Here is a 14431-nt window from a genome sequence, read left to right as displayed (position 1 = left end):
TTGGAAACACCCCAGTAAAATCAGGTTGGTTATGATATGTCGACGTGAGAATGTCGACATTTTCAGATAGAGATTAAGGACCTCATTCAGAGTCGGTCGTTGCAGCCGCACGGTCGTAAGGTAAAAGGGGCCGGATATGCAAATGAAGTGCCCGCAAGTTGCGTCGTTAAGATGAGATCGTTAGCTGGACGAGCGAGGGGAGGATGCGGCCGTAAGACTAAAAATACGCCCCCTTCTCATTCGCATTACACGTCATCTCCGGGCATATAAGGAATAATCGAGACCATCGGAGCTGGTCGTAGAGCTTAAGGTTGACCATACCCTCTCTTAAGCACTACGATCAAGTCAGTGTAAAAACCTCCCATGTCACATGTGCCATGACACTACTTAGTTAATTATGCACTTCCATAAAACGCCGTTTGCATAGTCAGGCACGCCTGCGTTCGGATCTCCACTCCCCCGTTCACAAGCACCTTCCCCTGTTACCACCCACAAACGCTTCATCCTGTCACTCAAACGAACGACCTGGCCAAGTTGAAGGAGAGAGAAATTTCTGATCGTAATAGCTAGTTTGCGCAGCTGCATTGCGAATTTTACGCATGCGCAGTTTAGCGAACATCGGTGGCGTAGGACCGTGCGGCCGCAACGACCAACTCTGAATGAGGTACTAAATGTCGACATATTAGAGTGTCAACATATCGTCTTCTGGGTCCCGGCGGTCATGTGACTGAGAACGCCGATGTTCCTGTGAATATTTCTCCCCTAATCTCTTGCCATAACCCTCCCTCTTGTGCCTAACTCTAACCTTCCCCTCGTAGATGACATGTTAGAATGTCGACATTTCGTCCTGGTAGTTCAGCAGTGACTTACCCTCTCCTGGCAGCTGCAGCAGCGTCTCTGTGTCCTGGCAGTCATGTGACTGTCACCTCTGGGTCAGAACTCAGGGTCTCATTCAGACCCGCTCGCGAGCGCAGTACGCTCGCAAGCGGGTCGATGTTACCCCAATGCGCATGCGCACGATGGAGGGAGCTCCGTCGTGCGCATGCGCGAGACCCGGATAGCGACAGCCAAGCTGTCACTCTGGGTCTCGCACCAAAAGGGGCGTGCTGTTGATGATGACTGACAGCACGCCCCCTTTGGTGGGCGTGCCAGGTGCGTGGCTGCCAGACGGAGGCGTTCCCATGGGAACGCCTACCGTCTGGGTCCGGCCCCACTGACATCACTGATAGAGCCAAAATCACTCCAGGGCTTGCGGCAGCGTGACCCTACCGCAGGGTCTCGTCGCAAGCCCGATGGTCGCGATGGTCTTGACCATCGCGACCATCATCATGGACGCTCGCATAAGCTGTGGGTGGTAACCCACAGCTATGCGAGCGTCCAAAAGGCCGCTCCAAATTTAAATAGGACGGCCCTGATTCAGAGCGAGCGCTCTGGTCAGAGCGTCCGGCTCTGAATCAGGGCCTCAGATCCTCCGGCGTGCAGGTAAGTATTTCTCCACTATCCCTAAATATCCTGAGAATGCCGACCAGTTGCCTGTTGATATTTTTAACAATGTCATCATAACTATCGACATTGTGGTATCGATATTGTTACTGTCGACCTTTTGACTACATCCCCCATAAGAGCAGGTGCATTTGCGCATGTTGTCCTAAAAAATCCCATGGAATTGCGCATCTCTACTTTTGCACCTGACCCGTCATGCATCCTATTTCTTAGCAATAACAACCGTGGCCCGACTTCATTCATTAAGAATAATTTGGGGCTTAACTCCTTAATTTTCGCGCTGCCATTGAGGCTACAACTGCTAATTGAAGTATTGATGGGAGGTTAGGGCAAGTTTCCACAGGGATGGTCTCCCCTCCATCCTCATACATGGGCCCGGAGAGGAATCCGTCAGGCAAAAGAGAGCAGTCAATATTCATTAGTGTGTGTAGCCTTTGAGTGGCAGAGCGGCCCTCCACATCCCAACACGGCCCCCTTGGGGGAAAACGCCGCTGTTATACACAAGGCGCTGCCTCTCCTCCACTTTCTCTCTCTGTTTATTCTCATTTGTAATTAAATAAGCTGCAGATACCCCAAAGGAACGAGGAAGGGGGGTTTGGGGGGAGATGAGCATCAATATCATGTTTACATCTGTCTTCCTCTTACTGTCACTATGGAAGATATGTGTGTATACAGCATTATGAATCTCCCCGTTGGGGCCCTTTACGCCTATACATTGAGTTTTTGCACATAGTGTGACCCAGCCAGTGGTGAGAGGGGTCAGGGTGCTTTGTGCATTATTAAATAACTGAATCCCAGAACTCAGGAATCCAGGAAGTAACACGGACCCCACAAATCTGTCTATTACCATCAATGAAGCAATGTGTATTTTATATGTCAATTTATGGGTATACTCATTTTATATGAGCTATATGTTCTCCATAACACTGGTTGTATCACTAGTTTTTTTTATGTTTATTAAAATTAATAATGCACCATTTTTAATACTTTTATTGATTCTCTCTGCGTTTTTTTGTATACTTCTGCACCTACGATTTTATATTATAACAAGATTTTTTATTAATGTTTTTAACAAAGTAAAATTAAGTTCTGTAAATGGTAAAGGTTGTGGATTAGAGGTACAGATATTGGGTAGAGCAAAGGGAATGAGTTGGGAGATATTTTGAATTTTAACCACATATCTGGTGCAGTTGCATGGGATGGGGAGATCCATTACCAGGTGTAGGTAGGTGGTAATGCCACTGAGTGGGAATTAGTGTTACAACAATGGGGACATATTGACAGTGGTGGGGGGGTGGACACCAACAGGTAATATTTTTTTTTTTTCCACTAAAAATTTAAATATGTTTTTAACTTAATGAAATGTAAAAATGTCCATCAGTTAAGTGGTTAAGGGAAGAGATGCTGGTACAGCTTTGGTAATGACTTTGTATCGCAGTAGAAGAAATTTATATAGGGCAGCACAGATGGTGTAATTGTTAGCGTTACTGCCTCACAGCACTGAGGTCATGGGTTCGATTCCCACCACGGCCCTAACTGTGTGGAGTTTGTATATTCTCCCTGTGCTTGCGTGGGTTTCCTCCGGGTACTCCGGTTTCCTCCCACATTCCAAAAATATACTGCTAGGTTAATTGGCTCCAAAACATAAAAATTAACCCTAATGTGTATGTGTGTGAGCATGTGATAGGGAACATAGGACCTCATTCAGAGTCGATCGAAGCGGCTGCACGGTCGTACGGAAAAAGGGGCTGGATATGCAAATGATTCCCTCGCAAGTTGCGTCTCTAAGTTCGGATCGGTAGTTGGCCGACCAAGGGGAGGAAGCGGTCGGATGACAAATAAATACGCCCCCTTCTCGTACGCATTGCACGTCATCTCCGGGCATATAAGGATTAATCGAGACCATCGGGAACCATCGGAACTGGTCGTAGAGTTTAAGGTTGACCATACCCTCTCTTAAGCTCTACGATCATGTCAGTGTAAAAACCTCCCTTGTCACATGTGCCATGACGCTACTTTGTTAATTATGCACTCCCATAAAACGCCATTCGCATAATCAGGCACGCCTGCGTTCGGATCTCCACTCCCCCGTTTTCAAGCACCTTCCCCTGTTACCACCCACAAACGCCTCCATCTGTCACTCAAACTACCGACCTGGCTGTGTTCAAGGAGAGAGAAATTTCTGATCGTAGCGGCTAGTTTGCGCACGCGCATTGCGAACTTTACGCATGCGCAGTATAGCGAACATCGGTGGCGTACGACCGTGTGGCCGCAACGACTGACTCTGAATGAGGTCCATAGATTGTAAGCTCCACTGGGGCAGGGACTGATGTGAATGGCCAACTATTCTCTGTAAAGCGCTGCGGAATATGTGTGCGCTATATAAATAACTGGTAATAAATAAATAAAATATTGGATTTATAAAAGTACATGAATCACTGTAGGGACTGGTAGAGCGGAGCAGCAGTAGGAGAGGAACATTTGACGAGGAAAATCGGCAGCTATCACAATAGACTGTAAGGGTGACAGACAGTCTGGTTAAGAGAAGACCAGTAAGAAAGGAATTGCAATAGTCCCTGTGGGAAATGATGGGGCTGATACAGTTGCATGCTGCTGCAAATGCTATAGGGTCTTTTGCCATAATTACGTATGCTAATGCTAGTATCAGCCCTTCCCCTGGTGCACAAGTGTGCGACTGACGATGCAAGGACTGGGGCGCCCATTTTGTGTGTCCGACATCCTGCTTGGTGCAATTTTGGATGCAAGCATCGGTCGCGCCATCGAAACTTGTACTTGCCCCATGCTACTGTAGGTGCAGAATCTCCATCACAGCATGGCCTCCATTGTGAGCGATGAAGAGTTTTAGGGCCTGATTCAGAGATGGACGCAACATGCATCTGAGTTGTGCTGCGGATGCAAGTTGCATTACCGTCGGCGGTCGCAGTGATTATTTTCTTGCAGTTTGATTGACAGTAAGGGAGCATTTGGGGGAGGTAAACGGTGAGTGGTGGCAAAACTGCAGGCGTGTCGCTACCGTTATTGGTGTGTGTTTCGTCGACTGCGACCCCGTACGCAGAAAACATGGCTCTATCATCTCAGTTCCCACGGCCACTCTGCACGACCATATGGTTGCTCAGAGAGCCGATTGTCAAAAAGGATCTGCGACCGGTGCTGCGTCTTTGTACTCAGACGCAATACAAATCTAGGCTTTTGCGACATTTGCATGTTCTTCTGCATCCCTTGCGTACACAGATGTATCGGAGATGGCGTTAGCGTCCGTCCCTGAATCAGGCGCTCAGTTTGCATCCAGTTCAGCGTCGTGCCCACCACACCACACGCCCATAACATGCCCATGAGATGGTGCATCTCTGTGCGTCTAAATAGTCCCCTCCCAGTCATCGCCCAGCACATTTCCAATACATTTCACACACCATCGATCGCAGCTGTGTTTGAAAGTATTCTATTATAATTTAGGTTTGGGTGAAGATGAGTAAGATATAACACTTCTACTTGTAGTCAGTGCTGCATGTCCGGCCAATGCTGCAGCCATCTCTTCTACCAAAGCAGAATTGGATATTATAAATGAGCTATGTGAATACCTTCTGGCATAAGCAGTACACATTAAACATGGAGGACTCCTAGGCTTGTTGCCAGCCACCTCCCAATAACACTAATACGTAGATTCCTTAGTTTCATAATATAATATGTGTCAAAACTAGAGCAAAATGTTATTCAACTATCTAGAAAAGAATAGGAATTTGGGAGCTAATAGAAAACGTAATACTAGTAGAATTAACTGTCTTTGGACTAGGGATGGCCATTGGTGGGTTAGTCATCGATGGTCACCATCAATGGTACCATTAGTGGTTAACCTCGATGGTGTGTCACCATCGGCAGGAAACCATTAATGGTTTTGCCCACCGATGGTCCACCCTGCTCTAGTATAGCCTGCTGTTCAGTTGGACACTCAGATTTGGGGGCAAGGCTTTGTGGGTCGCGCCGCGGGCAGAGCTATGATTCGTGTCCTAGAACCAGGGAAGAAAAGAAAAACATTGCAGGGCTCTGAACCATCGACCATCGGTGGTTACACATCGATGGTTGGTAATCATCTATGGTCGATGGCCTTCTCTACTTTGGATAAGCACCTAGGACAGGGAGGTGGCAACCCCTTTATATTAGCGATGCCCATTGGTGGGTTAACCATAAATGGTCACCATCGTTGGTAACCTTGCTGTTTAACCATCGGCGGAGAACCATCTAATGCCCACCATCAATGGCAAAACCATCGATGGTCAATGGCCTTCCACACTTTGGGCCTGTTTCAGAGGTACATGCAGTGCATCCATGTTACTCAGCCTGTAATCAGCTCTCCCGTTCGCTCACAGCCTACTCCCAGTTGGCTATCACACCCTGTGAGCATGAGATGCACAAGGTGGTCAGTTACAGGTCAGTGACTGACTAGGTCATTCCTTGCCTCCTCTTATATCAGATTATGATGAAGGAGCCATGGAGGGTGAAGGGAACCTTCCACGCTACTTCTAATCTACTGATACAGTGGGACCAACATTCAGTACAATGCAGGTAACACAGACAGAAAATGTGGTTAATCCTATATACCTTCCCATAATTCCTGCTATTACTACATGTGACCCCTCCTTTAGCTTTGTACCTGTCTGTTTCTCAGGTAACATCGAGTACAGCTGTCCTGTGGTGAATGACTGTGAAATCACTAAAAGGCGAAGGAAGTCCTGCCAAGCCTGTCGCTTCCATAAGTGCCTGAAAGTTGGGATGATGAAGGAAGGTACGTGCTCGGGAGCCATGTACAATTATATCACTTTGGAATGGTTTAAGGGGATAGGTTCTAATGCTGACAATTCCCCTGATTCTTTACCCTATTGAAACACTTTTCAGCAGTATTGACTGCATTGATTGCTATCACAATGAGTACGTTGGATTTTAAAAGGCATCCAAATTCTGAAAGGCTGTTGCAGGTTAAGTGAAAAGATATCTGACTTGGGATTGGCTTTTCATGTACCTGGAATTAATGCAGATGGGGATATCAAGTGAGGTTTCAGCAAACGTGCCATTTCTGTATTATTATGGGTGAACTATACCTGACATGCCCTTGGGGCATGGGCGTAGTTATAACTTTGTGGGCCCCATGGCATCATTTTGAAGGGGCCCCAGTGCTTGTAGAGACACCTCTCTCCACAGCAGTTGTCCATGGTATGCCCCATAGCAGTGTCCTAATTTATTTTATGCCCTATAATAGTGTTTGAATTCATTTTATGCCCCATAGCAGTGCCTACTTCATTTTATGCCCCATAGCAGTGCCCTAATTCATTTTTATGCCCCATAGTTGTACCCTAATTTTATCCGCCATAGCAGTGCCCTAATTCATTGTATGCCCCATAGTAGTGCCCTACTTCATTTTATGCCCCATAGTAGTACACCTATTTTATTTTATGCCCCGTAGCAGTGCCCTAGTTTTAAATTATGTCACATAGTACACCCAGTTAATATTAAGCTACACTGAAGTGCGCCCACCTCACCTGGGATGTATCAAAGTTAAAAATGCTCACCATATGTATTAAAAAGGATCCACAGCAGAAATCGGAGATATCCGCTGCGGACCTGCAGCGCAGTAAGCCCCATAGAATTATAGGAGGCTGCGACGTGGCAGTATGCAGCAAGCCCCGGAAAGCAAAACTTCCTTACACAAAAAGGCCCCATGATTGTGCATGCACAAGCAGATGGCCGCACATGTGCAATAGGACTCCCGGGTCATAAACGCTAAAGTATTTTCTTCTATGGGACAGCTCATATGGAAGAGCTGTCCTGGCAGGTAAGTGGACATGCATACCCACAACCACAGGGGATGGGATGTATCAGGATTTTCATGTGAAAATTGATACATCCTGTCCTAAATCACACAGTGCCCACAGTTCATAGTATGCCACATCGTAGTGCCCCAAATCCCATTATGCCGTTTAACCTAAAAGCATTGAACATGAAGTGTCGCCACTTTAGATGGTTTATGTTGACATACTTATATCTCCTGTTCCTAGGTGTAAGACTGGATCGGGTGCGAGGTGGGAGACAGAAGTATAGACGTCCACTGGAGGTCGAGGCTCCAGATCCCTGCTCTTATCTCACAGCCCATCATTCGTTCCCCGGGAAGAAGACAAGTAGGTTTTGGGGGACATAAGAGAGATTAGTCTGTTGACGCAGTAGAACAATGTGACATACACAAGGGCAGGAGATGCTCACTGTTGCCCCGCTATTCTTTTTGGTCTCTTACAGCAAACAAAGTGGTGTCGCATTTGATATTGGTTGAGCCTGGGGAGGTATTTGCCAGCCCTGAACTTGATCTTCCAGATAGCAACCTATGCACATTGACCACTCTGTGTGAGCTCATGAACCGCGAGCTGCTCGTCACCATTGGCTGGGCCAAACACGTCCCAGGTACAGCCCTTATACTTCCTATAAATGTCATACATTAGTCATCTGATTAAACCTGTATGAAGCAAAATTCTAAATATCTTTTTAAACATAAAATACTTTTCTAGCAAAATCAATGCCCATTAAAGTGATAGATGGTTGAATTTGATATACTGTAAGTTTTTTTATTTTTTGACCCTGTGACTACATCTTTGTGGGCCTCCCGCTCATGGTCATGCATTGTTACTGGGCATTTCTAAGGATGGTCATCAACCATTGATAGCTAGCAACCAACAGTGGTGTCGAGCAGTAGAGAGGTGTTATGGGGGAAGTGGCGATTTTCCTGGGGAGTGTGGCAAAGGGTTTATTTGTACCTCTAGACCAGTGGGAACTAAGCATAGGTCTGCCCCCCCCCCCACAACGTGGCACTTATTCACTGCCCCATCTTCCCTGATTATCCCGCCACCCTCCTGGTCCCCAAGCAGTGTTGACCACTAATGGTGTTTCCCCCCTGAAACAAAGCACTGATGGCTCTATTGATGGTTAACCATTCAATGGCCATCCCTATCCCTAGGCAGTTCCCAAAAATGTAAGGGGTGCATGTACAAATGTATTGACCAGGGGGGACACAGCCCTCTGCTAATGGCATTAGAGACGTACTACGTATACATTCTGTTGTTTACCAATGGGGTACGCAGGAGTTCGCAATTGTGAACAGGGGTTTGTGGTTACATACAGCGCCGGTGTCAGCATAGGGGGAGACGCCGGCGGTGTAATAAATTTTAAAGACACATGCGCAGTGTGAGGAAGTCCTTATGGTCACCCCAGATGCAGGGGAAAAGTATCACAATTCTAAAAAAAACAGCTTTTCGAAAGTGATACTTTAGGCAATGAGGCATGACGAATGCCTCCGAGAGGTTGCTTAAATTTGTAGTGAGTTTAAAACAATTCTGACTATTGATAATTATGCAATGATGAATAGACCACTGAGTCCTAGAAGGAGAAAAGGGAAATGAAGGTGTCAGAAATGAAAAGACAGATATGAAAGATGTGACAATGGCCGGGATGTACTAAGGTTGCGGTGACCATTCCGCCAGTCACCGCAACCTTACTAATCGCATATGTACTAACATATGAGATTAGTATCGCAAAGGACAGCTCTTGCAATAAGAGCTGCCCTTTGCAAAGCAGCCGACGCCAGGTGACGGGGTCTCCGTGGGACTCGGAGCCCCGGGAGTTTCCTGCTGGTCACCTGTGCAGGAAATCCCGGGCTCCTCCTCATCCTCCCTGCACCCGGAAGATTAGGAGGAGGAGACGGAGGACCCAGGAGGAGCGCGGGACGGTGACCATGGACAGCAGGTGAGTGGGGGCCAGCGCTGGGCGACGGCGGGGTGGCAGCGAATCGTCGGGAGCTGGGTGCGGTAAGAAGCCCATAGGCTTCTATAGGGTGACGCCAGGTTTTTCTGGCGTTACCCTCTGCACCGAAAAAAGTGCGGCCGGGTCTTAGTACATATGGAAATGCGGTAAAACCCCAGAAAACGGGGTTTTTACCGCATTTTTCCTTTAGTACATCCCGGTCAATGGGAGATTGCAAAAAAATAAAACATTTATACAGTGATAAAATTCCAGATTTTTGCTGGTTCCTGAATTAAAGTTAAAAAAAAAAAAACTCTGTTTGGGCAGTAATACTGCAGGGTGGGATGAATAATTCCCTGTGATGAATCTTTCCGAGCGTCGCGTTAACAAGACATCTTGCGGTGGCCGCTGATTCCCCTCCGAGTCGGCATCTGTACTATCAACTCTCACATCTGTTGAGTGGCTTCAAGAAGGACACAGATTATCATCTCCAAATGAATAGTATTCAGGGTCCCTTCACCATTTGTGACACCACACAGTCCCCTCCTCCTGTGATAGCAATCTCCAATATTTCCCAATTAAATGGAGCACTCAATATATAAAGAAACAATTGTACGGCCCTGGTGTGAGAGAGACAGGTAATGGAGGCTGACACCACAAAGAGGAGCTAATTGAAAGAAATGGAGGTACGTGACAGGGCACCCGGTTCATGCTGACATTCACAACAACACTCGCCCAGATTGCAGTGAAGGTTACTGATGAAGGTGGAATTTGCCGCTGATCAGAGATATCTACCTAACTATACACTAAGTATGTTCATTAAATATAAATAGTATAATATGTTTCTGCAAATATTTCATTATGTGGCTTGTTGTTATAATTTATACATCTTCTTCTTATACCTTTGTGTTAGTCCTCCTCGTATTACCTCATAAAACTCTTATTTTGTGTTTAATTCCTTGTTTTAATTATTCCCATTACATAACTACACATAGGGGTATATTTACTAAAGTGCAGGTTTTTAGAAGTGGAGATGTTGCCCATAGTAACCAAACAGATTCTACTTAACATTTATCTCGCACCTTCTAGAAGATAATAGCTAAAATCTGATTGGTTGCTATGAGCAACATCTCCAATTTTAAAAACCTGCACTATAGTAAATATACCTCATAGTTTCTTCCTTTAGTATTCCTATTATTCCGCCTGTATACTACCTGTTTCTAATATCTCCATAATGATATTTATAACTCCTTTTATTATGCCATATAACATCTCCCTATGACAGCTCATAATATTCTATGTAAACTTTGACATTAACTCCTATTACTCATTATAACACCTTGTAATTCCTCCTATTACACTACTTAACCCCACACTCAGGGGCGTATCTATAATGGGTGCAGGGTGTGCGGGGCACATGGGCCCCACACCGCACACCCTGCACCCATATAATTTAAAACTCACCTGTCCGTGGTCCCACGTCGGGTGTCAGCGCTGCACAAAACACCGGAAAATGGCCGCCGCTGTCATTTTCCCGGCGTTCTGCGTATGCGCAGTTGACTCCGGGCACAATCTAGTAGAGTCTACTGCTTCTGCGGTGGCCAGCCAGCTGCGTCAGTCGGCTGCCGGACGCCGGGCAGAGAGGAGGGCGCCCTGCACGGAGAATGCACACAGGCTTCCTCCTCTCTTAAAACGCCCCTGCCCACACTATGGACATGATGCGGCGTGGGACTGAAATTATAGCCATATGTGAGTACATGTAAACAATGCGCATATTCGCCAAATGCAGAGCTGTACATATATTGCAGTGCTGACGCCCCCGATGTGTGACCTTTGTGTGATACTAGCCATCATCATCATCATCATCAGTGTGCACTTGCACCAGCTCATAATTAGATTCCTCCAAAGTGCAAATGTGCACCAACCCAATACTAGGTGCAAAAGACACACCTACAAAGTGCAAATGTGCACCAACCCAACACTGAATGCAAAAGACACATCTCCAAAGCACACACTTGCACCAGCCCAACACTGGATGCAAAAGACATGCAAATGTGTACTAGCCCAATTTTAAAACAAAAGATGCCTCCAAAGTGCACACGTGCACCAACCCAATACTACTTGCAAAAGACACACCTACAAAGTGCACATGTGCAACAGCCCAACACTAGATGCAAAAGACACCTCCAAACAGTAGTATCTACACATACATTCAACTCTGCATAGCCCGCAGTTCCGATGACACGTCCTCATTGAATTTTGCCTATGCGAAACTACCTATTACAGACGAGTTATTTTACAATCCGCAAACTGGTGCATGTTCAACTGGACATCCCTATAACTTAACATACAGCTATAAAAATCTCTTTCTATATCCACTATTATAAGTTCATATAAGTATCCCATTCCTATAACACCTCCTTTTACTCCATATAATACTTTATAACGTCCTCCTACATCACTCCTCTCTATAGCTAATCCTATTATATATAACCTCTCCTTGTGGGGCTGAGCCTGGGTTGGGAGCAAAGCAAAAAAACAAGTAACTTTTTATCTGGAACAAACTATGGAGCTCATTCAGACCCGCTTGCAAATTGCGGCTGCTCTCTGGCAAAAAGGGGCCGGATATTTAAATTAAGTGTTCGCCGTGCGTCACGTAAGGACACCAACTATGTTTTAGCGAGGTATGGCAAAGTGCGCTCGCAAGTGTATATAGCTGCCCCCTTGCCACTTGCAACACATGTCATCTCCAGAAAATGTAGGATTAATCTGGACCATCGAGAGCCATCGGAGCTTCTCGCAGCCCTTGAGGTTGCCTTAACCTGCTGCAAGCACAGCGATCAGTGCTGCCTGAAATACATGCAGGTGACGTGTACAACGATGCTACTTTGCTAATTATGCACGCCCTTTAAACAGCGTTTTGGCGGCCTGACATGCCTGCGTCCGCAACACCACTCCCCCGTTTACAAACACCTTCCCCAGTTACCACCCACAAACGGCACTATCTGTCACTCAAAGTAGCGACCTGATAGTGGCTTACGAGCAACCAAAAACAGATTGCAAAGACTGGGTTGTGCACGCACACTGCGAATTATACGCATGCGCACTGAGCAAAAATCGCCCGGCAGCGAGCAAACGTGCCTTAGTGAGAGGGTCTGAATCAGGTCCTATGTTACAATGCAAATACAGTACATTATATATTTTCTATGTATGCAGGGTAAATACTGACTGCTTTTCAGTCTCTTTAGTCGGCCGTGTGGAAGAAAAAGATCGTCCTTGGTTAGGATCGCCCCCCTCTTGGATCCGTTACGGCTGCTTTTGCATGTAGCCCACAAATACTGGACGGCTTTATTATATTTTTTTACACTGCTATTTCTATTTGAGTTTGTACACGTCTCTCTCAACTGTAAATCTACCCGCACATGTCACAATCTGCTCCACCTGCAGTACAGCATGGTTTTACCAAGGTGCAATGTTGTTGTTGTTTTTTTTTGCCTCGTTTCCAATTTAGAATTAGCACCTATATCTCCTACTATCACTCAATAAAAGAACAACACTAGAACGTTTCCTATTATTCTATTATAATATTACTGTACTTAACCCCTCCCTTTTATAACTTCATATAATCTCTTCGTATAATCTTCCTATTACACTTCCTATATATTATTATTATTATTGTATATCTCCTACCTATAACTACCTATTACTCAATACAATACTTTCTTATAACTCTGTACTATTTCCCGTTATAACTTCTTCCTATTATTCTATTTAACCACTTCCTAAAATCCTCCTACTATTAAATATTTCCCAGTAGCGCCTTCTATTACTCTATAAAACACCTCCCTGTTTATGTTCTTCAGGGGACAAATATCTAAGTTGTCTTCTTCATGTGCCTCTTAATTAGGTTTCTCCGTCCTGTCACTGGTGGACCAGATGGCTCTTCTGCAAAGCGCATGGATGGAAGTCTTGGTCCTGGGCATCGTCTATCGTTCCTTACAGATGAACGATGAGCTGGCAGTGGCAGAAAACTTCCTCTTGGGCAGGGAGCAGTGCCGCAGCTCTGGCCTCCTGAACCTTCATTCTGTCCTCCTACAGCTGGTCAGGAAATATCGAAAGACAAAGTTGGACAAAGAGGAATTTGTCACTCTGAAAGCCATGGCTCTCGCCAACTCAGGTACTGGGCATCACTTCTGGTTCTGCCTCTTACCCAACAGAAACATTGTTTTAATAATAACATTAATTGAATTCACATTCTAGTTGTCCACTTATCTTATACATGCCTAATCTGCCGGCACGGGCGAGAGGCTCCCGAAAGTCGGGTGGAGCTCCCAGCTGCCCGAGAAAAAAGCCAAGTCTCCCGGTGCCGGCTGCTACCCCGGCCATGGAAACCCACTTCGCAAGTGAAGTGGGCGGTACAGGCAGCCAATGACGAGATTGCCTGTGAATGGCGTCATCTTGGCCCCGCCCCCGCATTACAATGCCGATAAACATGGCACCACCCACTTCAGCTGCTCTACGCCCCCGTAGTGCCGGCCTGACTGATTAAGTATGACTTATTTTATCATTCCACTATTAGAGTAGCAAGGACGGTTCTGCAATTTCTTTTACTATGACCCTTAGTGCAGGACCTGAGATCTACATGTACAAGGATTATCTCATAAGGAGCTTTTTGTACTCTGTAATATTATAATTTGAGGGAGTGGGTGAAAAATTGGAAACACATGGTTCAATAAGGGACGCTAAGCATATTGAAAGCCAGGCCTTACACACACTCATGCGTTCATTAAGCACATAATATCCCAGTTTAATTAGGGTTATGTATAAAAATGGTGGTGATTGACTAATTATGGATGTCATGGTTGCAAGAAGAGACCTTAGCGACTATGAAGGTGGGTGACTGCTGGAGCACTTTTTGCAGGAGTTTCAGGGACCATGACAGCTCAACTTGATGATGTCTAACTAATTGAGTCTAAGTGGACATCAGCCTGGAAGTAAATATCACCAGCAAATGACAACAAATGGTGGAGCACACACTCCTGGATTATGATATCCATTCATGAAGTTGATATGACTGCAAATTTCAACCAGTGAAACAAAAATAAAAAAATGGTTACATACTGTTGCAGGG

The 14431-nt window shown here is 45.8% G+C and overlaps 1 protein-coding gene across 3 annotated transcripts in view; it reads left to right on the top strand.

The window, feature by feature from the left end:
* The window catches only part of LOC148501671 (estrogen-related receptor gamma-like), a 67465-nt gene that overhangs the window by 39775 nt on the left and 13259 nt on the right, over positions 1-14431 (top strand). For all 3 annotated transcript variants that reach the window (XM_088450144.1, XM_088450145.1, XM_088450146.1), the window contains exons 3-6: positions 6188-6304; positions 7572-7691; positions 7807-7968; positions 13208-13477. In XM_088450144.1, coding sequence (XP_088306270.1) covers positions 6188-6304; positions 7572-7691; positions 7807-7968; positions 13208-13477 — 669 coding nt within the window. The remainder of the gene's footprint in view (positions 1-6187; positions 6305-7571; positions 7692-7806; positions 7969-13207; positions 13478-14431) is intronic.

Source organism: Taudactylus pleione, unplaced genomic scaffold, assembly GCF_031769625.1.
Source record: "Taudactylus pleione unplaced genomic scaffold, aTauple2 ptg000507l, whole genome shotgun sequence".
Taxonomy (NCBI): domain Eukaryota; kingdom Metazoa; phylum Chordata; class Amphibia; order Anura; family Myobatrachidae; genus Taudactylus; species Taudactylus pleione.
This window is presented reverse-complemented; position numbering and strand designations above follow the sequence as displayed.